Source organism: Pan troglodytes, chromosome 10, assembly GCF_028858775.2.
Source record: "Pan troglodytes isolate AG18354 chromosome 10, NHGRI_mPanTro3-v2.0_pri, whole genome shotgun sequence".
Classification (NCBI taxonomy): domain Eukaryota; kingdom Metazoa; phylum Chordata; class Mammalia; order Primates; family Hominidae; genus Pan; species Pan troglodytes.
In genome coordinates this window covers 140,117,248-140,143,122 of record NC_072408.2, presented here as the reverse complement: position 1 = coordinate 140,143,122, position 25,875 = coordinate 140,117,248, and the positions used below count along the sequence as shown (strand labels likewise).

Here is a 25,875-nt window from a genome sequence, read left to right as displayed (position 1 = left end):
GCCTGCACAAGGAGGGACAAGACTTGGTTCTTCAGCTGTTTCCAGTTTTCACCAAGTGCCTGCCAGAGCCTGGGTCCTGTAGCCCCTAAAATGCTGGGAAAGTGGCAGAGCAACAGTTACTGTGGACAGCCCGCCAGGGTCAAGGGCCATATTTACTCTTCTCCTCCACCCCAGTGAGTATTCCATGTTAATTTCATGGTGAGCCATCATGTTATAGCTTTAGTGTTTTATCAAGATATTAGAACCAAAACATTTGCAAATTCAATTCTGGTCACCATGTTTAAAACTCAGATAGTCATGAGTTCTTTTTCTAAAGCAAGATTGGTTGATGGTAATTTCTAAGATATGTTCTAACATGTAGGCATTTACCTGTAGGAAAAGGACTGTGTTAGATCCCAGCAAATAAAAAAAAAGGCAAACTCAAGGTTTTATTTACAGAGGTGTGGGCAAAGCCAAAAGGAAGAATAAAAGCCTGTGAAATGCTCCCAGACTAGCAACAGCAGAAACCCTCTAATACCCCGGGGCCAAAGGGTGAAGAGAGAATGGGCTGCTGGACCCTCCCAGGACTCTGGCAGGGCTGTTTCTCCATGGGGTCATTTTGCCTGACACTGTGGGCTCAGGTGGGGGTGCTGCAGGGCTGCTGCTGGACACCCTCCCATGTGCAGGGCAGCCCCAGCACAGAAAATGGTTGAGTAGAAATGCTAGTACAGCTGAAGTTGAGAAACACCAGAGAGAAACCCTGCCTTTGTGAAAACCCACTGCTAGAAGGAAGGAAGCAGAGGAAACCAAGGCCGTCCCCACCTCTGATGGCCGGTGCCTCCCTCTGGCTGAAATCCTGGAATGGGACCTGGGTGATGCTCCCAGAGGCCAGCCTCTCAGGACCCAGAGCAGAGCTGGAGAAGTGGGAGGATGACTTAAGAGCCAGGTGGAGAAGACCCACAGCACCCTCCTCTCAGAGCCCAGACCGGGAACTCTTTCTTCACGCACAAAAGAGAATGGTAAATCTTTTTAAAAGACAATTTTTTCCCATTGTCTTGCCTCCCCTGCTTGCTGTGGTGTGGATGGGGTTTGTTTGTCCTCCCTGAATCTCATGCTGAAATGTGGTCTGGGCATGGCGGTGTTGACAGGTGGGACCTAGTGGGAGGTGTTTGAATCTAGAGTGGAACTCGTCATCGGCTTGCTGCCTTCTCATGGTAGTGAGTTCTTGCTCTGGCAATGCTAGATTAGTACCTGTGAGCGTGGCTTGTTGTAAAGCTAGGATGTTCTTTCGTTTGCCTCTCTCTTTGCAGGTGTCCAATCCCCCTGGCCCTTCTCTGCCATGTTTTAACCCAGCACATGGCCCTCACTGGAAACCAAGCAGATGCTACGCCTGCTTCTCCCACTTCCCAGCCTCCAGAACTGTGAGCCAAGTAAATTTATAAATCACTCAGTCTCACGTACCAGGTTATAGCAACCCTTACCATACAAAGATACTGTTCCTCAGCTTCTCCAGTCTATAACCCTGACCCTAACCCAGGTTGCCCAGGCTGGTTTCCATCCTGGGCCCCTCCCAAACCCCACAGGTCTTGCTTGTCCATAGATCTTGGTGCATTGTTGCTGGAGGATGAGAGAATTGCCCTGGGTGTCGGGTCAATTCACCCAAAAGGAGTAAAAGCGCCTGGGAGTTTACCCCACAACTCAACCTAAGCCACGCACTGTCTGAGGGAGGATAAAATACCCACTGTCTATGCCTGCAGTCAGGATGAATTCTGATTCTATGCAACACTGAAGCACTATCACCCAAGCTCTGAGCCGCCCAAGCCCAGGCAGGGCTCTAGTGCTTCTCCCAACACCTTGCCCTGTTTGTTCCATCTGTTTTGGTTCCTCTCCTTTATTCAATGGATAATATGCAAGTTATAGCTGAATAATAATTTCACCAATATCCTTGTCTCATAATCTGCATCCAGGGACAGCTTGCCAGAGACCATATCACTTATCTCAGCCCTAATCATGAAAAGTATTAACCTGAACAGTAGTAACCCATGACCTCACCCTAACCCTCACCTTCACACTTACCCTCATCATAATGCAAACTGTAACCCTAACCCTCACCCTCATCCTCACCTTCACCCTAACCCTAACCATCACCCTAAACTTCAACCTCACCCTAATCCAAATTCTAATCTTAACCCTAACCCTAGCCCTAATCCTAACCCTTAACCCTAACCCCTAACCCCTAACCCCTACCCTCACCCTAACCCCTAACCCCTAACCCGACCTAACCTGTAATTCTTGACTATAACACCTAACTCCTAAACCATAACCTCTACTTCTTCTCTGTAACACTGAACCCTTAACCAAAGCCTCACCCCTAAATTCTCACTCTAACACTATCCCTTTTTAGAAAGAATGATTATAGAAACATGCACATTTTTAAGAATCAGTTGTTTCGACTAATGTCTACTTCCGTAGAGAAAATACAGATTTAAAAATCTTTATCATTCTGTCCTTTCACTATGTACTTTTATTTTCTTTGGCTTATACCTCTAAGCCACTGTTCACAGGAAATATTCTGCTAACTTACAATGCTTTGGTTTAATCAAACCACCCCTGTACCATTTCTGCGACTGCAGACCCATGACTCACCTCAGGTTGGCATTTTGTCATGAGGTTGGCAGGTGCCCACCCCAGAGTCATGGGAGCATTTGATGACCTGGCACATATGCTCCAAAAATATTTATGAACTCTCCAACCCCACTTCCCATCCCGTACCTGACTTACGAGGGAAATAAGCAACTATTGCTTCTGTGGAGCTTCAGGTAAAGGAAAACTCAGTAATATACACTGTCTTATCCAAAAGTTTGATATTCTGTTAATCATAGATTCTTTGACATATATTTTGGTTTTTTAAAAACACTACATTGCAATATTATTTATCTTGATTACTGAGTTTTTTGATACTTCACTTGCTTTCATCCTATTCTCAGCCTTATTTGGGAGAAAAATCATCTTGGACACCTGGGTGGTGCTTATAGATCCAGAATCCAGTGGGTGTCACGTTCCCCACCTGCTGGGTCATTTCGCTGAGGGGTGAGATTACAACTCGGATGATTGGAGCAGCCTGTCCCGGGGAAGGCCTCAACCATGACCCAGAGGAAGGAACTGCAGGGCTGTAGCCAGCCCCTTCTGAGCTTGTGAAATAACAGCCTCTGGCCCTCTGAGCAGGGCAGTCACACCAAAGAAGGGGTCATTCCTAATCCTCTCTGGGTCATATGTTGGGGGGTGCTTTAAATGGATGATCCTGTTTTCCTGCTCTCTGGCCCTGTCCACATCTGGTTTTTAAGGGCTCAAACTCCAAGAAGAAAGGAAGGGCTGATGAATCACTCTCCGAAGCCCTAGGCTCCCTCTGTCCTTCTAAAAAATTCTACCCAGGACACCAGACACGCCCTCTCTTTTCCTGCCCGCGTATCTCCCTTGGTGTTCCCCAGAAGACTGGCTCTCTATAACTCTGTGAGCCTACGTAAGGGGCCCGAATGACAGATCCCCAACAGCTATGAGCCCCCTAATAGGCACACAGACGTTGGACAGGTCTCCTAAGAGGTACTCATCCCAGGGCCATCCAGCGGCTTCAAGATGCGGATACGGCAGGGCTCCCTCAGGAGAGCACCAGTGATAGTGGGTGTTCCCAGGATGGAAGACAGCAGCTCAGGATGGAACAGAGGTTCTTACGAGGCTGATCTAAATCATCTTCCAGCCTTCTGTGTTTCAGCTAATTACGATGGAAGAAATGCAAGAATTCCCAGGAAATCTGTTTAAAAGACACATAATGATAGAAAACTTACCAGATTTTGCATGTGCTAAAGATAGTGTATATAGAAAGCAAAATGATGACAAAAAGAGCACTTACTGAATATTGACTCTAATTATCTCAGTCCCACCAAGGAAGAGGCCCTATTGTTATCCCCATTATGCCAAAGAGGAGAAAAGGTACAGAGAGGGTCAGTAACTTGCTCAAGTTCACACAGCTATTAAGTAACTGAACTGACAGTCTACCCGAGGAAGCATGGGTCCAGGAAGGAAGAGAAAATCTACAAATAGTGGGTAAGTATGCCTCAGAATGTGTCATGTGTTACTGACTGCATTTCACATTAAAGAGCATGGAGGGAAAGGGGAGACAGCCTATATTTACAATAGGCATTGGTAACTCAAATTTCGATACTGCCCTTTATTAAAAGTAATGCTTAAAAAGGGTTCGTTGGCCAGGCGTGGTGGCTCACACCTGCAATCCCAGCACTTTGGGAGGCCAAGGTAGGTGGATCACGAGGTCAGGAGATTGAGACCATCCTGGCTAACACGGTGAAACCCCGTCTCTACTAAAAATACAAAAAATTAGCCGGGTGTGGTGGCTGGCACCTGTAGTCCCAGCTACTTGGGAGGCTGAGGCAGGAGAATGGCATGAACCCAGGAGGCGGAGCTTGCAGTGAGCCAAGATCATGCCACTGCACTCCAGCCAAGGCGACAGAGCACAACTCTGTCCCAAATAAATAAATAAATAAATAATTTTTTTAAAAAAGGGGGTTCGTTCTCGGCCGGGCACAGTGGCTCACACCTATAATCCCAGCACTTTGGGAGGCCAAGGCAGGCAGATCACGTGAGTTCGGGAGTTCGAGACCAGCCTAACAAACATAGTAAAACCCTGTCTCTACTAAAAATACAAAATTAGCTGGGCATGGTGGTGCATGCCTGTAATCCCAGATACTCGGGAGGCTGAGGCAGGAGAATCACGTGAACCCAGGAGGCGGAGGTTGCAGTGAGCCCAGATCGTGCCATTGCACTTCAGCCTGGGCAACAAGAGTGAAAACTCCATCTCAAAAAAAAAAGTTAGGGGGAGGTTTGTCCTCACTTAGAACACTTGCAATTTAAACACTGAAGTGCTGAAGTTAAGAATGTAGACTTTTTTGGCTAGTCAAGTGAAGCAGTGGGAGTAGAGAAAGAAATCCATACGTGGTTGTGATCAGTTAGTTGTAAACACCACTGCACTTGAACTATCCAAGGATGTGGACTTTTGTGCTCACTTTGGCAGCACATGTACTGAAAGTGGAATGACACGGAGGTGAGCATGGGCCCCGTGCAAGGATGACACACAAATTCATGAAGCTCCATATTGTTTTAAAAAAGAAGGTAGAGGCCGGGCGCAGTGGCTCATGCCTGTAATCCCACCACTTTGAGAAGCCGAGGTGGGTGGATCACTTGAGGTCAGGAGTTCTAAACCAGCCTGGCCAACAAGGTGAAACCCTGTCTCTACTAAAAATACAAAAATTAGCCAGGCGTGGTGCTACGTGCCTGTAATCCCAGCTACTCAGGAGGCTGAGGCAGGAGAATCACTTAAACCTGGGAGGCAGAGGTTGCAGTGAGCCGAGATCGCGCCACTGCACTCCAGCCTGGGTGACAGAGCCAGACTCCATCTCAAAAAAATAATAAAATAAATAAAAAAGAAGGTAGACTTTCGAGTCTGACAATTAAGAGAGGCCAGCCTGGGCAACACAGCAAGGTCACGTGCCTAAAAAAATAAAATTACATTAAAAATGTGCTTAATTCATTTAAATCTAACAGTGTAGATATTTCGACATTTTAGGCCCCATTGTTTTACATTCGTTAGTGCTTAATGGGTAGCGAGCAATCTTTAGCCCACATGGCAAGAGGTAAAGGGAGGACTATCGCTCTACTCTGTTCTGTATCTCAGACAGCTGCAGTCTGTTCTCCACCCCCAACAGGGGGCTCCAGTCCCAAAATCTCCACAACCCTGTTGTCCTGTTCTTTCCACTTCTTAAAAAGAAATTTAAAAATAGAAAACCACAAAATTATTTTATAAAAATTAGAAAATGTGGATAAGTGGCCAGGCTCGGTGGCTCACACCTGTAATCCCAGCACTTTGGGAGGCCAAGGTGGGCAGATCACAAGGTCAGGAGATCAAGACCATCCTGGTTAACATTGTGAAACCCCGTCTCTACTAAAAATACAAAAAAATTAGCCGGGCGTGGTGGCGGGCGCCTGTAGTCCCAGCTACTCGGGAGGCTGAGGCAGGAGAATGGCGTGAACCCGGGAGGCGGAGCTTGCAGTGAGCCGAGATCGCGCCACCGCACTCCAGCCTGGGCGACAGAGCGAGACTCCATCTCAAAAAAAAAAAAAAAAGAAAAGAAAATGTGGATAAGCAAAAAGAAGAAAATTAAAATGCCTACAAAAGATACTGAAACAAAGTGGTAATTGAATCACCCCAGACCCACCACGGTTTAGGATGTGGCATGCATCATTTTATCTCTGCTTTCCATGTGGGCTCCTACCTCTGTCTTAGAACCCAGCCTTCTGCTGTACAATGTATCGCGATCATCAGCTGGGCCCAAGCGACCTCAGCATCACTACTAATAACCTGCCAGGAACCCATCCCCTGTCTGAACCGTGGTTTATTTCTCAAATCTTCCACCAGAGGCTTGGGCTGTTTTCACATCTTCACTGGAAAAACACTGAAATGTTTATCCTGCGTCTTATGCGTGTATTGACTTTTTTCCTTCCAATTAGACCTTGACTACCTTTGAAAACCAACTCAAGGCCGGGCACGGTGGCGCGCACCTGTGGTTTGGGAGGCTGAGGCAGGAGGATCACTTGACCCCAAGAGGTTGAGGCTGGAGTGAGCTCTGATTGCGCCGCCGCACTCCAGCCTGGGCCACAGAGCGAGACCCTGCCTCTAAACAAACAATTCAAGGTCTCCGGGTAACTTCCGAACTCACTGTATAAAACACCAAAAAAAAAAAAAAAAAACAAACCACAAACCCACAAAAAAACTACAAACTCCACAAGGGCAGAGGCTGGACTGCACCCGTGCCATGACTTAGGGTGTTCAGTCATTTCCCAGCCACCTTTTGACCAGGTCTGCGAGGACCCCACTCCCGCCCCAGGATCGCCCCGTGGTGCCCGGAACGCCGGTGGTCACGGAGGTCAGCCGTGGTCAGGCTGCCCTAGGCTTCCCCTGAGGGAGCCACCCGCAGGGCCCACCTGGGTGGAGCCCCCCCCCGAGGCTGAGGTCGGAACTCTGCTTGGACCCAGGCGCGTCCCCTGGGGGTCTGCGTTCCAGAGGCGCCCTCCTCCCCCGCGCTAGGAAAGCGCTGCGCCCCACTGAGCCGCGACCCCAGTTTGACTCAGCTGCGCCTGCGCCGGCGCCAGAGCCAGGGCGGGCGGCGCGGGGTCAGCCGTGGGTCACGACTCCCTCGGCTCCGCTGCAGGGCGGGGGTCGCGGCGCCCTCCCCCACCAACCCCGCACCCCGCGCCCCGCAGAGCTTGCTCCTTCCGGCGCTCGACGACGCAAAGCTCCAGGCCTTTCTGACCCCGCACTGCACACCCCAGAAACCCCAGGTCGTCCGGGACTCCTCGGACCCGCAGATGCCACGGACACCAGATCCCCCACGGACCCCTCAGCTCCCCCGGACTCCGCGGTCGCATCGGGGGCTGAGGGGCTCCGGCCCCCGGGACGCCTTGTGGGCGGGGCCTCGCGGGGATTGGCTGCGGCCTGGATACTTTGTAGCACCCGCACCTTCTGTGCTGCCCAGCGCCTCCTCGCCAGCCCCGGGTGCGCGCCAAGCACGTGCGCCAGCGCTGAAGCGGGTCCCGGAGGGTGAGGGGCGCGCGGGCAGGGGGGTCCGGGAGCATGAGGGACGCGCGGGGGCAGGGGGGTCCTGGAATGTGAGGGGCGCGGGGGCGGGGGTCCCAGAGGGTGAGGGGCGCGCAGGCGGGGGGGGGTCCGGGAGGGTAAGGGGCGCGCAGGCGGGGGGGGGGTCCGGGAGGGTGAGGGGGGGTCCCGGAGGGTGAAGGGCGCTAGGGCAGGAGTCCCTGAGGGTAAGGGGGGCCCCGGAGGGTGAGGGGTGCGGGGGCCGGGGTGGGGCTGAGGGTGGAGCCTCCCAGGCTGGAGCCCCAGGCAGGAATTTCGGCCTCCGCAGGGAGCAGCGTGCCAGAAAGGTAGGGGGGCTGGGGGCCATGGGCGGGGGTCCCGCCACAGTCAGGAAGCCAAGCAGAGCCACCTCCCGCGACCCTTCCCCTCCATTCAGCTGGAGCTGGATGCCCCTCAGGGCACCGGGCGGACAGGCCAAGGTACCCCACAGGAACCTTTTTCCTTCCTGAAGTGGCAGGAACCCCGCCCCTCCCAGAGCCGGTGGGGGTCGGCGTTGCAGGAAACCCAGGCCTGGGAGCCTCCTCTGCCCTCCTCCAAGGCCCCTGCAGCCTCTGTTCCCCCAAGGGACCCCAGGTCCAGGGCCTCCTGCCCACTGTGGCAGCTGGAAACTCAGAGCCCCGAGTCAGGACCCGGGTGAGATGGCGCTAGAGCCCGGGAAGGGGTGGAGTAGACGAGGTCGCGTCCCCTTGGCGGGCGCACGGGAGATGATGCAGGCAGGAAGAACCCCTCGCCAGGGAGCGCGCAGCCTACCTGGTTCTTCGCGGCTGTGAGGATTTACAAACCTTTTGGAAAGCAGTTTGGCAACACCTACTACCCTGCCCCCACTTCTGTGAATAAAAGTGTATTCCGCAGAAGTAAGATCGATTGGGGAAGGTTTTCTGTTGGGAAAAGCAGTCACGGGCAGCTGCCTGAATGTCCTTAGGTGAGGCACCGTTAGCACAAGTAAAGGTTCCTCCTGTGTGGATGCAGGACCAAGCGTGTGATTGCAAAGTGTGTCTTTGACACTGTTTGGATTAAGTATTGGCGTGAGCAGTTTCTGCTGTTAAAACAAGTGCATGTATGTGGGTTCAGATGAAAGGCCTTGGCATCCACTGGTGACCCCTGCACACAAGGTCCCTACCCTACTGAGCCTAGAGCAGTGGAGGAGCTGTTGCAGACAGTACCCAGCCCAGTGCTTGGTGCACAGCCGTGTTCGTTAAGGACTAAAGTATTTGGGGGATTAGAAGGAAATTCTAGAGGGTGTCTGCTATGGTGCTGCCCTCTCTCGGGATGTGTGAGGTCTTATTCCTACTCTACAAGTGTCCACGGCACAAGAGCCGTGCATCACCTGCTTTGCAGAGTGGGTTGGGCGATTGACTGACAGAAAGGACGTGGTCAGTGGTGGCCATTCTTGTGACTGTTTGTGTTGGCAGAGTGGCCACGACCCAGCACAGGATGCAGAGCTTCCTGACTCTGCTGAAGGAGCATGAGGACACCTGTGCACCCCCGGCAGAGCTGGTGACCCTTGCGGGCAGACTGTGCCGGGACTTCCAGGATGACCTTGCCCAACTGCAGCCTTTGGTCACAGCCATTCTGGACAGCCAGCTCCGCCTGCACCTCCTGGACAACGCAGATGTGGCCCTGGCGTGCGCCCGTGTCCTGGACCAGCAGGAGCAGCAGCAGGCGGCTTGCCGGCTCCTGGAGGTAGGCCTGGGCTACAGGGGTGGGGTACAGAGAGAGGTAGCAACTTCTTTAGGCAGCCTCCACCCATCCCCGGCACTGCAGCAGTACCCAGGAGTTAGTAGGAACCCACTGGCCAGAGGCCCACCCCCAGGTCTTGGAAAAACCTGGGAGGCAGGTTTTATGTAACCTTAGTCCGCTCTCACATTACTAAACTCTAACTAGTTTGGTACTCTGAGTTACAACTACTCATTTGGCAAATCCCTATTGAGTGGTGATCTGTGACAGGCAAGATGCCAATAAAGTGAGTGAATAAAATGCAGTCCTGGCTTTGGAGAGCCAGCATCTTAGCAAGGCATTCAGACAGACCCCTTCTCATTCCCCGGCCGCAAGTCTGCAATGGAGAACTCTGAAAACCAAAAGTATCTCTCACTCACCTGCTGGTACCTTCAACCTCAACGCATTAGGCACTGAACCTGACCTGTGCTGATCTGAAGCTATTCATAGTGTTTATCGTTCCAACTAATGTGACCACTGTACGTTTTGCTGCCTAAATAAGAGTGTGCTTGATGACAGGATGCTGCCCCAGGTCGTGCTGAGTGCTGCATGTCGTGTGCTGGATGCCTGCGTTACTTGCTGAAATCTGAAAAATTCTGAATCGCAGAAAACGTGGCCCAAAGGGTTTCCAAAAAGGAATTTGAATGCCTATTTTTCCTTTCTTTGACCCTGTAAAACAGTCCATACATAATTCATTGTGAGTTTACCTTCAAGATACTCGGTTCCTTCCAACCCCTCACCAAGCTAGTGTGGTGTCCTCCTGCCCCCTCCACCTGTTCACACAGCAGCCAGAGGGAGTTTTTACAATGCAAATGGTATCACAGTGTGCCCCTGAGCAGTGGCTCCCAGATCCGGGGCCTGAGCCTGCTGCTGTCCTCTCACCTCTGACTCCTCCCAGCCTCCTCTGCAGTGGCCACACCAGTCTCCTTGCCGTTCCAACTCCCGAGATGTTTCCCTGTCCCAAGGCCTTTGCAGGTGTCTTTCCTCTGTTAGAGGCTGGCGCCTGGCTCTCCGTGTGGCCAGTGCCTTCCTACCCTTCTGGTTTCTACTTTAAATGTCAGCCCAGGGAGGTGGTGCCTCCTTCACTCTCCAGTATTGCCCCCCCGTTACCCCTTTTCTGTCCCTGCCTCTGTTTGTAACTAGAAGGTTGTTTGTCAATCTGCCTCCCTTACTACACTGAAGGTCCATGAGGCAGGGCCACCACAGCCTTTCTCACTGCAAGATTGGCTGACACACAGCATGACACCTAGAACCTAGCAGGGCTCCAGGTCTTTCAAATCTGTCAAAATAAATGAAGTAAACAAACGAGAGAGTGCAGAGTTAGAGTTGTAATGACTGCCGTGAAGGCAACCACTGGCATCAGTGATGAAAACCCCCTGCAGAGGAATTAGAAGCTCAGTCAGGGTGACCCACAGGTACGTCTGAGGAGGTGACTTGTGGCTGAGACCTGGGAGGCATGAAGGGACCACCACATCAAGAACGGGCGGCAACCCCAGCCTGTGCAGGGTGTTCCTGCCCCCACGTCAGGGCAGGGGGAAGTTCCCATGCAGGTTCCCTGAAGGCCGCATGCTGAGAGGAGAGTGGGGCACAGAGCCGTCGGCTCTGAGGGGTCACTGCCGAGCAAGACTGGGCCTCTCTGATGCCTCAGAGAGAAAGCTGAATGATTCTCAGCACCTCCCTCGCCAGGATGGTCCAGGCAGCATCGTAGTTAAAGGCCAGTGTGGGGCCACAGGGATCACTCCTGTGGCAGATGATTGGAATTAAGGAAATGGTGGGAGCCACACAGGAATCATGGGAGACCAGCACCAGGCATCCTCCGTCATCAGCAAAGTCCAGTTAAGTGGATGGGTGTACTGGCCACAGACAGGGACCCCTTCATCCCCCTCACCTTAGATTGTGCCGAGTACCTGAGGGACCAGCACTGCTGCTGGGAGACAAAGGTCTTTCATGTAAGACTTGAATCAGACATCAGGCCCTCAAATCGCACCATGTGGTTATAACCACTGCTCCACCTCCCCTTTGCTGTTGGCCAAAAGAGAGTCACTGGACTTCCCCTTGCCACATGTGCCTTACCTTTGAGGTACAGCTGAGAGCTGTGCTCATCTTGTGTTTTGGGGAGGGTTGAAGGTTTAAAGGCAGGGGCCCATTCAAGACTGATGTGAGTGCATCTGCCCAAGGTCTATGAGGTGACCTGGCAGGCCTAGGGTCACACCGCTGAGCCTGCTAGGAATGGAGCGGGGGCCATCTGACTCATGCCTGCATTGTGTGGCCACACTGGCACTTTGTAAAATCAGTGAATTTGAACCCAGAACCCTGCTCTTCCCATCACTGCCTTCCCCAAGGCTGAGTCGGTTTGGGATGGCAGATGCAGGTCCCAACAGTGCTCCAGGGTGGGCAGGCGGCCAGGGCTCAGTACACTCTTCTTGGCAGGGGTGCCAGGTGCCGGGAGGCAGCCAGGAGCTAGTGCAGCTCTGGAACGACATCCACTACCGTCTGGTCATGAGGAGGCTGGGCGTGGCTGCGCTCACCCCGGTGCAGAAGTTCCGCTGCAGGAAGAGGTAACCTACAAGCATTTACTTGTGCATATTTCATGGGGATCCCAAGGGATTAGATGTACCATGCAAAGCCCAGAGGGGCTGAAGCAAAGTAGAGGTGAGGAGATAGGGACAGGAAATGTCTGCCGGAGCAGTAATAGTCACAGTGTAGTCAGCATAAGATGACTTCAGTGTGTGTCACACCTGTGCTGGATGCTGGTCACTGAGCTACACTCTCCACCAGCCACTTCAGTCAGCTGATGGCTGGAAACGGATGGCTGACCACAGGGTGACTGAGGCTAAGGCCAGGAGGTGGGCATCCTCATCATCTCTGCCCAGCATCCACCCAGGGACTGGCCAGAAAGGGGGCTATTGGGCCAGGGACCGTGGAGACGGAGGGCAGGTGGGAACAGCTCAACATGTGTCCCCAGGTCATCTAATCCCCACAGTCTGGGCTCTGGGTGGCCACTGAGGGGTTGCAAGGCCTTTCAAAGAGTTAAGGGTGAGAATGTTGCCAGTGTTAGCATGAGTTACATGTCAGGTGCTCAGAATAGTGCCAGGCACATGATAGGCACTAAATAAGTGGTAGTCCTTATCATCGCCACCATTATCAGCACTAAATAAATGTTACTAGTAATTTTTATTATCACCATCATCACCACTTATGGATGAGGAAACGGAGGCACAGAAAGGGTAACCTGAGGTTCCACACGAGAGAGAGGTGCAAAGCCAGGACGCTAGCCCAGACACTGAGAAATTGGAGCCTTTAAAAAAAAATTGAGACAGGGTCTTGCTCTGTTGCCCAGACTACCATGCAGTGGGGCGGTCACAACTCTGCAGCCTCAACTTCCTGGGCTCAAGCGATCCTCCCACCTCAGCCCCCCAGGTAGCTGTGACCACCATGCCCGGCTAATGTTTAATTTTTTGTAGAGACAGGGTCTTGCTATATTTCCCAGGCTGGTCTCAAACTCCGGGGAGCCTTATTCTTCATCTCAGGTGCTCTCCACTGGTCAGGAAAGGGCTGTAGATCTTGCTCTGAACTCCTGACAGCCCAAGTCATGAAAGATTCCTGAGCCACAGGGCCTGGTCGGTAAGAATACCGGTTGCTGAAGGAAGAAGACATGGATACCTTTTGGGCTCAGAGAATTTTCTTGCGTCAAATAGAGTGACAGAGTAAGACAAGTCGTCAGAAGCCCAGCAGTAAATCAGCTGTGGGGTCTTCAGGGGATGTGCTTGTAGCCCCCCATGGGCATGCTGACACCTGCCAGAGTGCAGTGGTGTCATCTTGTCGACATGTTTGTTAAGCACCCCCTGCCTGCTGGGTTCTGGGAGGTGCTGGGGATGAAGGCCAGGCTCTGCCTCCATGGAACTGACATTGGGATGTGGACAATAGTCAACAGACAAGAAAATAAAGTAGGTCACATAATTCAGAGAGTGAGAAGTGCTATGCAGAGAATACCTTCAGAACAGGGCTGTGCAAGGCTGGCTGCTTTAGATGGGGTGGTCAGTGCAGGCTGGTCCTAGTCTTGGAGGAGAGTCTTGAGTGTGGTGATGTGTCAGCCATGTGAGCAGAAGTTTCGGGGAAGGGGCAGCACATTCAAAGACTTGGGATCAGAGAAGCTTGGTGTTCAGGGGCAGATGGGAAGTATTTTGGGGTGTATGTGTTCACAGCCCTTGAAAAATGTAAAAGCAATTCTTAGCCTGTAGCCATAGAAGCAGGTGTTGGAATGGATTCGCTCACCCTGCCTTAGAGGCTGATGAGCAGCAGGAGGACATTGAGCCGGCAGCCATGGTAGCTGCTGGATTGGGTTATGACCATGCTGATGGTCCCAGGGTGGTGTCAGGAAGGGATGGCATCTGAGTCACAGAAGATGCAGATACAGGGATCAGGAGTAGATGCTGGAGTTTCTAGGAGGTTCCAGGCATGGCCCAGGGCTGGGATCGTGGCTGGGGAAAGTGGAGAGTGTTGTGTCAGGGTAGATTTTGGAGGTGGAGCTGGGGGGTTTGCTGATGGGCTGTACACACGGCAGGAGGTAAAGAGAGGGCTAAAGTAGACTCCAGGGCTCTTGGCCTGTGTGGGAACCACCAGGAGCATGAGGGTTCCTTCACTGAGGTGCACAGGAGCTGGGGAAGAGTCTGGAGAGGGGGTATGGAGTTCTTTTGGGATTCATGATGTGTGAGACGCATTTTAGATGTCCAAGTAGGCACTGGGATGACACGCCTTCTACAGACAAGTAATATTGGTGCATATATCATCTTTTTCTTATGAAATATTCAAATCTGCTCAGCACTAGAGAGGAGCATAACCAGCTGGAACACCCCCAGTGTCCAGCTCCAGCATTGCTCAGACACGCATCCCTTTGTCATCTCTGTGACTGACACTGAAATCCTGGGAGCGCACAGAGAAAGGGGTCCTCTGTGTTCAGGGGACAGACCTCTGGGACTTTGCAGCCCAGAGGAGGATGAGGAAGATTCAGCTGAGACGTGGCCAGTGAGAGGAAGAGGAAATCCAGCAGTGCAGAGTTCAGAAGCCAGTGAGGCTGAGGAGGTGCCAGTTAAGAGGAGAGCTGAGAAATGAACTTCGGATTGTGTGAGCTGGGCAAGTGCTTTTACTGGCAAGGTGCAAGGATCCAGGTGTGTCACAGAGACAAGGAGACAGTGGCAGTGATCCAAGATCATTCTTTGAGAAGTTTAGCTGGAACTGGAGCAGACTCATGGGGTAACCACTGGAGGTGAGAAATTTACAGAGCTTAGCAGCTCATGAGAATGACTTACTAGAAGAAATACTGGTGATGGCAAGCAGGGAATTAGTTCAGGGGAGCATTCTTAGTGAGATGGGGGATGAGCAGGTGCCACGGCTGGAGCCTCCCCTCACCAGGGGCCCCACAGGCATTTGGGGAGTGCAGAAGGGCTGGCAGGTTTGCTGGGGGCACAGGTGGTGCTTCTCTTCTGAGAACATCTTGGTGAAATGAGAGCCAGATCACCCAAGGACATTAAGTCTTGGGAGGAGGTGTTGGGGGTGAGAGACGAAGGGAGAAAGCTGGCATGGCCATGCAGAGTGGCAGGGGTGTGAGTGCTGCAAGCCTCAGAGGACTCATGCAGGAATGGGGCTGATGCCTGGAAACCAGCCACGAACAGAAAGCACTGAATGGAAAAGCACACAGGGTGGCAGCCAGGTCCTGAGGACAACAGTGTGTGTGTGTGTCCAGGAGGGCCATCCACGGGAGCTCCACGGGCTGAGGACACCTGTGTGTGAGTACATTGAGGAAGGCTGTGCACGCGGCCTCCATGGATGAGGATGTCTACGTGTGAGGATGTCCAGGAGGGCCATCCATCAGGGCTCCATGGGCTGAGATGCACCCAGGAGCACTGCAAGGGCCCACAGAGGGCTCCTCACAGTGGCCTGTAGATGTTCTGGAACAGTATTTGTCAGGGTTTGTGCATGTCTGTGGGAGAGACTCTAGTTTTCACTAACTGGAGGCAGAGAGAGGCATCCCCCAGGAGGAGGCACAGGGAAGGAAGTGTCACCTTCTGCAGAGGGCCGGGCCTGGAGAAGGGAACAGATTTGGAGGGGTCCTGTCTGTTACCACCTCCTCACTGTCCTTACCCAGGAACCCCCCGCCCCCCTCCCTCTGCCCGGAGGGGCTGAAGAGCCGGAACTTCCCCAGAGAGGTTCGTGAGAAGCTGCACAATTTCGCTGTGGGGGTGAACACCAACCCCAGCAAGGCTGAGAGGGTAAGAATAGAAGATACCCAGGACCCAGGGGGTCCCTGCCTGGTGCCTCCCTGTCCCCCAAGGGGTACCCCCACCCCAGGCTCCTCAGTGGACTCATCCGCCAGGGTGCTGGTGGTTTCAGCCCCTCCTCTGGACAGGGACCTTGTTGATTGGCAGACTGTCCTGTCTGCCACATAAAGGGTTTCATTTTCTCACGTGGAGTCATAACATCTGTGTATGTGGCCCCACGGCTGCTCACTCAGCACCCACTGTGTGCCAGGCACCGGGACGATGGGTCGAGGCATCTGCCGGCCGACATGCTCTCCACTGCACAGTGGGTTTGTGCCAGGCACAGGCAGTGTGGTTCTGCAGGCCCTGCCCCTCCAGGGGCTTGGGGTGGCCCTGGGCATGTTGTCTGGGTGGACCTAGCAAGGGCCCCCCCTACTCAGGGGGACGTGCACATGTGGCTGTGCAGACAGCCTGACCTGAGCCTCACTGCTCAGGGGATGGGGATCAGCCCAGGGAGGTGAGGCCTGCATGTTCTGCTCATGCTCACCGCTCTCTGCTGTCCTTGGAGAGGTTAGGCTGGGCTGTCAACCCCTTTCTTGGTGTAAATGAGCTGTCTGAGCCACTTCTACACACCCCCTGTCCTCAGGGAATGGAAGCAGGGCTAGAAGTCTTGTTGTTTGGGGGCAGGAGAACTTGGCATTGGAGACGAGCTTGACCCCTGAGCAGGTGTACAACTGGTTTGCCAATTACCGGCGCCGCCAAAGAGCCCTTCCCCAGCACATGAAGCCAGCCCAGCAGGCCACAGCTGAAGACTCTGGTGCGAGGGAGAGGGGTCCTGACCTCCTGCAGCCCTCAGGCTACCCCCGTGTTGACTCTGGGTTTGTGGACAGGCCTCAGTGGTCAGGTGAGTGGCCTGAGGGCCCCAGTCTCCTTGTGGTTGGGGAGCTGATTTCTGACAAGGGCCAGGCCTAGGTAGTCACACTGCTTACAGGGGTAGCCCTCCTCCAATCAGTAGGTTCCAGGTGTCACTCTGTGGGAGCAAGATCACAGGGTCCGAGGGTCTGAGGCTCAAGATGCCCAGGCTGGGCTGTGGCTGCCCCTATGCATTTTGAGGTCACTGTGTGGCCGGGCCAGGAGCTGGGCTGGAGAGGAGGGCTGGGCTGGAGAGGAGGAGTTGGTGAGTCAATTTGAGAAGTGAACCAAGCACCGGGATTTGGGGTGTCCTGGGTTGGCAATTGTGGATTGTTGGTTCACACCAAAGACAGGACAAGAAGCAAAAATATTGGGATGGCCCCATGGCAACAGCCTTTTCCAGCCAGCAGGGCTGCTCATACCTGATGGGAAGGAGGTTGGGAACCAGAGCCTCACTAAGTCTCCCCTCCCATCTCATCACTTTCAGAGGAACGTGAGGAAAAGGGGCCTCCACAGTCCCCACAGACCACCCAAGGACCATGGGAGCCACTGGCCTTAGCCCCGGACTTTCCTGCAGATGAGACAGTCTCAAAGCCACTGGATGTCAGGTACTGTCATCTCCATGGCCATGGAATCATCTCACCTATTCAGTTCCCTTTCCTCCTCAGGTGGAGACTAGGGCATGAAGTAGGCATAAGGGTGACAGGACCCCCACACTGGGATCAGGTCAGACCCCAGGGAGAGGGAAGCCACCAGCAAGGAGCCCACGTCAGGGACTGGGGTGGGGGCGGCTTCTTCTGAACCCACACGTGCTCCTGCAGCCTGACTCATCACCTGAGTTCATGTCTGTCTTGGAGAACAGGGGAACAGACTTAGAAGGAAACACATGCAGCCCTGCCACCTAAAGACAAACCCAGCTGTCCCTGTGGTTTGTTTCTAGTACTTTGTCTGTTTTGCTTTTCATTGAGTTAATACCAGCCAGTATCTCTTGAGTTCCTACTGCACACCAGCACTGTTTGAGCACCGTTGTGCACCCTGTGCTCCCTCCTGCCCTGCCCTGAGGGAGGCTCTGCCCACCAAGAGACGGTGTTCTCCATGTCCCCCAGGTCTCTGCCAGGTGGCGAGATGTACCAGGAGGGGCCTGGCCATGATCCTGCCACCCTCCCCCTCTTCTGCCCTGGCCCTGGCCTCTGCCCTCTGGCTGCTGGCAATGACATGCTGGACCCCTCTCTGGCTGCCCCTGAATCTTGGCTGATGTCTCTTGCACTGGCGTCCTCCAAGGAAGTTTCCTTCCAGACTGGGCAGCTGGTCCACAGCCATGGGCTGGACTTCATGATGGGCCCTGCAGACACCGCTGTGGCTGTGTCCATTGCCACCCTTGGAGATCCCAGCCCTACAGGTGGGTCCACTTCAGACAGACCATGAGTTTCAGCACCAGACACTGTGACTACTCAGGTCCTGTTTGAGGGGATAGAAGTGTGGGTAGGGCCACACGGCTTGAACCCATGGTATTTGATTAGACCTGGAACCAATGTAGCCAGATCAAAGACTCTTCCCACAAACATCCCAGATTATTTCTCATCTGTTTTATTGTGTGTGTGTGTGTGTATGCATATCACTGAAGAGGAAGAGTTGAAAGGAAAGAGCTGCCACCCTGTGCTCTCCACTGCAGTCCACTTGATTTATCTATTAACACCGGGTGCAGCAGAGAAGGCTGAGCTCCTTAGACTCCCCGCTTGTCCACCCACCTTAGCCCGTAGTAGAGATCCCATGATTTTAGTTTCTAAGTTATCATTGAAGCTGTAAAATCATTTAAAGAGTATGTATTTAGATGTATATTTTGCCCATCCAGTACACCAGAATCATGAGACTTCTCACTTTGTAAGGAGGAAACTGGAGCTATGAATTCACCCAAATTTCTTTCTTTCTTTTTTGTTTTGTTTTTTTTTTTTTTTTGAGACGGAGTCTTGCTCTGTCGCCCAGGCTGGAGTGCAGTGGCACGATCTCGGCTCACTGCAAGCTCCTCCTCCCCGGTTCACGCCATTCTCCTGCCTCAGCCTCCCGAGTAGCTGGGACTACAGGCGCTCGCCACCATGCCTGGCTAATTTTTTTGTACTTTACTGTAGAGACGGGGTTTCACAATGTTAGCCAGGATGGTCTTGATCTCCTGACCTCGTGATCCGCCCGCCTTGGCCTCCCAAAGTGCTGGGATTACAGGCGTGAGCCACCGCGCCCGGCCTTTTTTTTTTTTTTTTGGGGGGGATGGAGTCTTGATCTGTCACTCAGCCTAGAGTGCAGTGGCACGATCTCGGCTCACTGCAACCTCTGCCTCCAAGGTTCAAGCGATTCTCCTGCTTCAGCCTCCCGAGTAGGTAGAACTACAGGCACCTGCCACCACGCCCGGCTAATTTTTTGTATTTTCAGTAGAGACAGCGTTTCACCATGTTAGCCAGGCTGGTCTCAAACTCCTGAACTCAAGTGATCCACCCGCCTCGGCCTCCCAAAATGCTGGGATTACAGGCGTGAGCCACCATGCCCAGCCAAATTCACCTATATTTAATATTCTATGGGTATATACATCTTTTCTCTTCAACTTTTTTTTCTTCTTGGGGCTTCTCCATGCCTTTCCTTTTTCTTTTTACATTGTCTGCTTTTATCACATTTTTAACATCTTCCAGCATTTGAAGCATCCCATCTGAAAACTCACTGTTGGGGGCCCTCCATTTTCCCTTTCCCCTCCAAGTGACAGCTCCCTAGGCCTGGAGTGAAGCTATTGTCCCCAGTGCTCCCATGCTGCTTCCCTGGGTTTACTCCAGGGTGTCCTGAATTTCAGGTCTGGTTCTTTCTTTATTTGACTCCCTTGTTTTGTTAGCCAGCAGCTTCAGTTGACTTTGCAAGAAAGAGTGCCTGCAAGATAAATTATCCGAGTCCTCATTTGTTCTAAAAATGTCTTTAATCTGTCTTCAAGTTTGGTTAACAATTTTACAAGGACAGAATTCTGAGTTGAAATGCTTTCCCCCCCCGCCCCTCATAATTTTTTGGAGCTCTTAGATTCTTTTTTTCTTATTTTTTTGGGGGGGGATCTTAAAGTTCTGAAATTTCACACTGAGGTCCGAGGTTGAGGGTCTTTATACTTCATCTTGCTGTTAAGACTTTAATCTTAAAGAATAAGGTCTCCTGGCCGGGTGCAGTGACTCACGCCTGTAATCCCAGCACTTTGGGAGGCCGAGGCAGGCGGATCATGAGGTCAAGAGATCAAGACCATCCTGGCCAATATGATGAAACCCCATCTGTACTAAAAAATATTTAAAAATCAGCTGGGCATGGTGGTGGTGCCTGTTGTCCCACCTAGTTGGGAGGCTGAGGCAGGAGAATCATTTGAACCCGGGAGGTGGAGGTTGCAGTGAGCTGAGATTGCGCTACTGCACTCCAGCCTGGGTGACAGAGTGAGGCTCCGTCTCAAAAAAAAAAAAAAACAATAAAGTCTCCTGTAAGCTCTGGGCATTTTTTTCTAATATCCTTTGATCGTATCTTTTATAAGTTCCTGCTTCTATGTTTTCAGCTCTCTCTTCAGAGCGCAAATGTTATTTGGATGTTGGAACTCCGGGACCAGTCTCCCAAAGAACTTACCTTTTATCTTGTATTTTTTTATTGATGTGCGTTTTGGGTATTTCTTAAATTCTGTCTTCTGATTTTTTGCTTTAACAGTTATATATCTTTTTTTTTTTTTTTTTTTTTTTTGAGGCGGAGTTTTGATCTTGTTGCCCAGGCTGGAGTGCAGTGGTGCGATCTCGGCTCACTGAAATGTCCGCCTCCCAGGTTCAAGCGATTCTCCTGCCTCAGCCTCCCAAGTAGCTGGGATTACAGGCATGTTTCACCACGCTGGCTAATTTTGTATTTTTAGTTGAGATTGGATTTCACCATGTTGGTCAGGCTGGTCTCGAACTCCTGATCTCAAGTAATCCACCTGCTTCGGCCTCCCAAAGTGCTGGGATTACAGGCATGAGCCACCGCGCCCAGCCAACAGTTGTATATCTTAAGAGAATTTCAATCCTTCTTTACTGATCTCTGAACTCTTCTTCCTTCATAGATTGTTACTTTCTATGGATGCAATATCTTACACTTCTCTAAGGTTCCTAATAATAATTTTTTAAAATGTGCTTCACTGTCTGAAGTCAGGACTGTTGGGACTGTGGATTCTGGCCCTTCCTTGATGCAGGGCCAGAAAGAAGAAGGGATCTTAGGGCTCGCTCCTCAGGAGAGGGCTTGTCAGTTTGATCATACTGACCTTTCATTTTTTGCTGTCCTTTTTATTTAACTGTTGGACACTCACATTTGCCTGTCTGTACTTACTGACGAGGCTGGAGTGGGGACGGTCAATGGGTGTCTTCACATTGGGACAAGAGGAGCTGGTCTTCAGACCTGGGGCCTGCTCAAGTGAGGGGGGATGTTCTGTGGGAATCAGTGAACTCCTTTGTTCTGCCTATTGAAACCCCTGCCTTCGGGTTCCCTGCTGCTGCCTGGGTACCCGGATGCTCTCCCTCCCGAGCTCCTTGGGAATCTCAGCCCCTGCCCCACACCCCAGCTCCCTGCCAGACACCCCATCACCATGGGCTGCACTTGCGTCCTGACTGCACGACTGTGGACATTGTGCTCATGGCTTTCCCTTTCTCTTGGAAAGAGAATGCGTAATCTATTGCTGTACTATGATGGATGGAACTAGAATGTCCAAACTAGTGCTTGAACATTATTTCCTCTCTCCAGAGTGTCTGTAAGGTCTGCATGAAAGAGGAAATAGCAGAAAGCAGGCACATGGTCAGGAAGGTCCCTTCAACCTAAGAAGGCCTTGGGCAGCTGGGCACCAGGTTAGGTGGTCACTCTGCTGTACAGGAAGGAGGACCACATGAGCCTCACCCCCAGGCCGCTTGTTCCATGTCTTGAGATCAGGGCCATCTTAATGCTTGTTTTACGGCCTAGTAGACTCAGGGCAGGAAAAAACCTGCCTTTTCAGGCACAGCTCTCCTAAATGTCCACCCAGAATTGACCAAAACCACAGTAGCTTGTCTAAGAGTGAGAGATGTTCTGAGATACGCTCTGGAAAGTCAAAGGGAGGGGAAACTAGTGACAGCTTATACCTCAGTGACATCTTGGTAACCTTAGTAAGAGGTAAAAGTGGAAACCACCAAGGGCTGGTGGCCGAGCACTCCGTGAACCAGCCACAAGAGGAGACTGAGGGCTCCTGGCACATCCTTCTGCACCAGCAGGACGGAGCAAGCTGCAGACTCTGACTGGCACTGAGGGCACATGAGGTCTGCGATGACAGCAGCATTTAAAGTCAGCAGAAGCAACCGTGTCTTGGTCTCTGGAAGCCTGGAAGGCTGTTGAGATCAATGGTTGTGACAGTTCCTTCCTCAGAGAGGGAGACTGAGGCCCAGGGACCGTGAGTCTGGTTGACGTGGCGCGGGCTGGCTGGGCCGGAGGCTGCATCCGCCTCCCTGCTTTGAGGTCTTGGTTGTGTCACACGTGGGCTCTGCTCCTTTCTCCTGCCAGTGTGCCGTGGAATCTCATTACATGCAGGGTTTGCTGGCCCCCCCAGCGGCCATCCCCAGATCGTGCAGTTGGAGGAGGGTCTGGGCACAAGCAGTGGACGGACAGAGCTACGGGTGGGCAGCTTCCTGGTGACACAGCCCCCACTGCAAGCTCCTGAATTCATCCTCACCCAGAGGTAAGCCCTGAAGAGCCACAGGCCTGGACAGTCCTTTCCAAGGGCCACAAAGTAGGGTAATGCCCAGTTTATAGACTCACCATCCCAGACTGTGCAGATAGGGTCCTCTCCTTTGGATTGCTGAAAACTGTAACAGTCCCCCCAAGCCTACACCTATGAAGAAAAGGGTAGTTTTTCTCTCAGGAGAGCCCAAAACATCAGAGCAGATGTGGGCACCCCATGCATTGGACATGATCAGGGTTCACCCTTACCCCCAAATCTCCCTGGACCCCAGCAGCCTTTCTTTTCCCTGACAGTTTAACAAACACTGTCAGTTTCTGGCAGAATCAAGATCCTGATTTTATATTCTGAATTGTAGTTTTCAAGGGACTTGGGGTCTTGAACAGCCTCCATGAGCACTTGCTGTTGTTAGTGTCAGTGCTGTAGAAACAGAAGATGACCAGGGCCTTCGGGGCCAGCCCAGCAGGTGGGATCCTGCAGAGACAGGAGGGATGGAGGAGTGTGGCAGGGTGGCCTGGGGTCCGCCACTCCTGTTCTAGCAGACGCCCCATCCTCTCTACACTAGCGCCACCAGGAGCAGAGCAGATCCCCAGGTTGTGGGGTCTCCCTCATCAGGGAGCTGCAACCAGGTTGACTCAAGGCTTATGCTAGTGAGGGCAGAATTACAGGGGGACATAGGAGAAAAGGCGGAGCAGCCCCTAAATCACATGGTCTGCTTGCTCAAACAGCCTGATTGTGAGAAAATGTACACCACACAGATGGACTCACTTTTCCATTCATGGCTGGGAGCTGAGACCAGGCAGAGGCTGCCATGGCCACGGTGTCCCCTTGTGTGTCTCGCCTGACCTCTCCACATGGCCATCTCGACCCCTTCTCTTGCTCCCCCAACTCCCATGCCTCCCTGCTCCGATCTGAAGGCCATGCTTCAACCTGAAAACATCAGTTCCTTCGTTAAAAGTGGCTTCATTGAGGTGTAATTGGCTGTACATGTGTAGACGGAGCACCTGAATTTTCTCAGTGTGACTTTCACATCCACACGAGGCCACCACCGTGATGAAGGTCTTCAATGTACCCTCCTCCTGCCTGGCCTCCTTCGCCTCTCCCTGGCCACCCAGGAACATGGATCTGCTTCTATCACTAAGGATTAGCTGCATTTTATAGAATTTCATGTAAATACGGTATATTTTCGGGTCTTTGTTTTGCTGTGGTCTGGCTTCCTTCGCTCTGCATGACGACTTTGAGAGTCACCATGTTTTGGATGCATGAACAGTTCTTTCTCTCTCTGGGGAGCCACGTGCCATTGCGTGGATGTGCCACAGCTTCTTCACCCTTGTCCTGTGGATGGGGATTTGGGGGCATCACAGATAAAGCTGCTGTGAACATCCTGTATGTGTATAGTCTGCACACCTGCCTTCATTTCTCATGGTGCATGCCCAGGAGTGCCGTGACCATGTCACCTGCTAGTATGCGTTGACCTTGCTGAAGAACCACCGCCCCTTGTCCTGAGTGACTGTGCCGTGCATCCCTGCTCTCCCTCCTGCTCCCCACAATCTTGTCTCCACACCCCAGGCCTCTTCCTCCTTTGAGGTCTCTGTTTCCTCCACATTTCTGTTCACTGGCTCTTCCATGACCTTGCTCTGAGCCCTCTGTGCAGTTGCCCCTGTGACCCACCGGGTGACCCTGCTCTCTGTGTAACATGTTCCCCTCCTAACACCCTACATACATGACAGCCCTGCAGGAAGAGAGTCTGTTCTGATGAGTGTCAAGTACTAGAATGTCTCCTGATGAGGAAGAAAGCACAGCTGGGTGGATTTTGTCACCCAGTGTCCCCTTGAGATAGGGCCTATTCTTACACTGTCTCTTTTCCAGCCCTCCAGAGCTGGCCCCAGCCCCATCTGCCTTCCCCGGCCCTGTGTCTGCCATGGAGCTGAGCCAGGCCCTGCCCTCCAGCCAGGTGAGGCTTCCCTATGAGCACTGAAGGATTCCCTCTTTACTCCTGGATCTGCAGCTCATGGTGCTGAGGAGGGTTCAGCTAGTGCCACTGGAGTGAATACACCAGGCAAAGATAAACAAGGGGCAAAGATGATTTGTGGCTGGACATTACTGGACTGGGAGCTGGGGTGAGGGATGCTGTGGGGCAACGTTCCCTCCTGAGTCCAGACTGGTTGCGGGGGGGTCTTCCCAAGGTCAGGAGGTGCCCAGGTGGGAGGGAAGGTCTTGAGCCTGGAAAGGAAGCCTCTGTGTTTACCACTGTGTTGTCTTCCAGGTGCAGTGTTCTGATAGCCAGGCCTCTGGTGATGCCTTCTGGGGAGCCAGGATGCTCCTTGAGTTTTCAGGGAGCAGCCTGGGCTGAGCTATCCTCAGGAGCCAGACAGCACCCCAGGAGGAGCGGGTGTGGATGGTCTGCCTGGTCAACACAAGTAGTTACAGAGATTTATCCTGAATACAAAATGAAGGTCCCCAGAGTTCCCCTGGGGGCTCTGCTGAAAAGCAGAGATTCTTTCCCACTGCCATGTTTGAATAGTTTGGTTGGCAATTCCCTGTAGTAGAGAAAGCATTTGAGAAATGTTCGTGAGATCAGAAGTCAAAGGTGGGTCTGTCCCACTCACGCAGCACTGGATCAGTCGGGCTCCGGGGCACTCGTGCAGAGAAGGCCATTCTAGAGAGGGGAGTGTTCTGCTGCTGGCTGCCTTGCCGTCTGCCCGTGCACACGGCCAGACTTTTCCACCAAGTTAACTGAGTGAGGTATGAGGAGTGTTCTGAGATTTCTGTGTGTAGGGGCTTCTCCCTTGAGTACTGGGAGGCAAACCTGTCTGCGAATGGCCTAGGCAGGGCAGAGTAGGGTGGATTTTCCCTCCAGATTGTAATTCACTGTGTCTATGACACAAATGTTGTAGTCAATTAAAGTTTAATGTTTTGAACTCCCCCTTGTATTCACTTAACCATGTATCCTGGGCATCTGTCCATGTCAAAGTACAGAGATGAACATCAGCCTTTCCACCCGGGGCCAGTGTTTCATGATGTGGGTATACATTAATCATGCAGCAGTGCCCGACAGATGGACATCTGGACGGTTTCCAGTGTGTCTGTTTTATATGCAGCATTAGGGTGGGCAACCCTGTCCTCTGCCCTTTGCCCTTCACCTGGCTATTATTAGGATAAATTCCTGGAAGCTGAATTTCTGGGTCGATTATGGTAGCCCTAGGTGTGGACTGTGGATTTTGGAGTGTCTGTGACCTTGTGCTCACCTGGCCACGTGCCCATCTCAGGGGAGAGCCACATGTGGTCTGGGCTGAGATCAGTAGCCCTTAACCCAGAGAAGTCAGACTCTGGCCCTGCTCTCAGGAGCTCCCAAGCTGCTCTGTGAGAGACAAAGGCACAAATACCAACCTTCCTGTGGGGTCATGGGTGGAACAGGAGGAGGAGCCATAGCTGGGAGATCTGACGGTGGGGGTCGGGAGAACAGGAGAATCTTGACGGAGGTTGCAGAAGAGCATTGTGATAGGGAGGGAATGGGGTAGTGTGGCAAAGAGAACAGGAGCCTTGGTGTCTGGCAACCATTGCAT

At 52.5% G+C, this 25,875-nt stretch overlaps 1 protein-coding gene and 1 non-coding gene across 3 annotated transcripts; both read left to right on the top strand.

Moving 5' to 3' along the window:
- The first annotated feature begins 5,046 nt into the window (after positions 1-5,046).
- LOC112205101 (U6 spliceosomal RNA) lies at positions 5,047-5,150 on the top strand. The gene has a single exon (XR_002938962.1). It is a non-coding gene; the product is annotated as a U6 spliceosomal RNA (small nuclear RNA).
- Positions 5,151-6,958: 1,808 nt separating this feature from the next.
- ANHX (anomalous homeobox) lies at positions 6,959-25,230 on the top strand. Of its 2 annotated transcripts, none has more exons than XM_016924760.4 (10): positions 6,959-7,645; positions 9,112-9,382; positions 11,846-11,973; positions 15,561-15,684; positions 16,360-16,576; positions 17,072-17,192; positions 17,691-17,983; positions 22,162-22,309; positions 24,179-24,263; positions 24,576-25,230. In XM_016924760.4, exons 2-10 carry the CDS (start codon positions 9,134-9,136, stop codon positions 24,660-24,662), a joined length of 1,452 nt encoding a protein of 483 aa, XP_016780249.1. In that variant the 5' UTR covers positions 6,959-7,645; positions 9,112-9,133; the 3' UTR covers positions 24,663-25,230. The 2 variants fall into 2 exon arrangements, with proteins under 2 accessions (XP_016780249.1, XP_016780248.1); XM_016924759.4 differs by having other exon boundaries at positions 22,135-22,309.
- Positions 25,231-25,875: the final 645 nt, after the last annotated feature.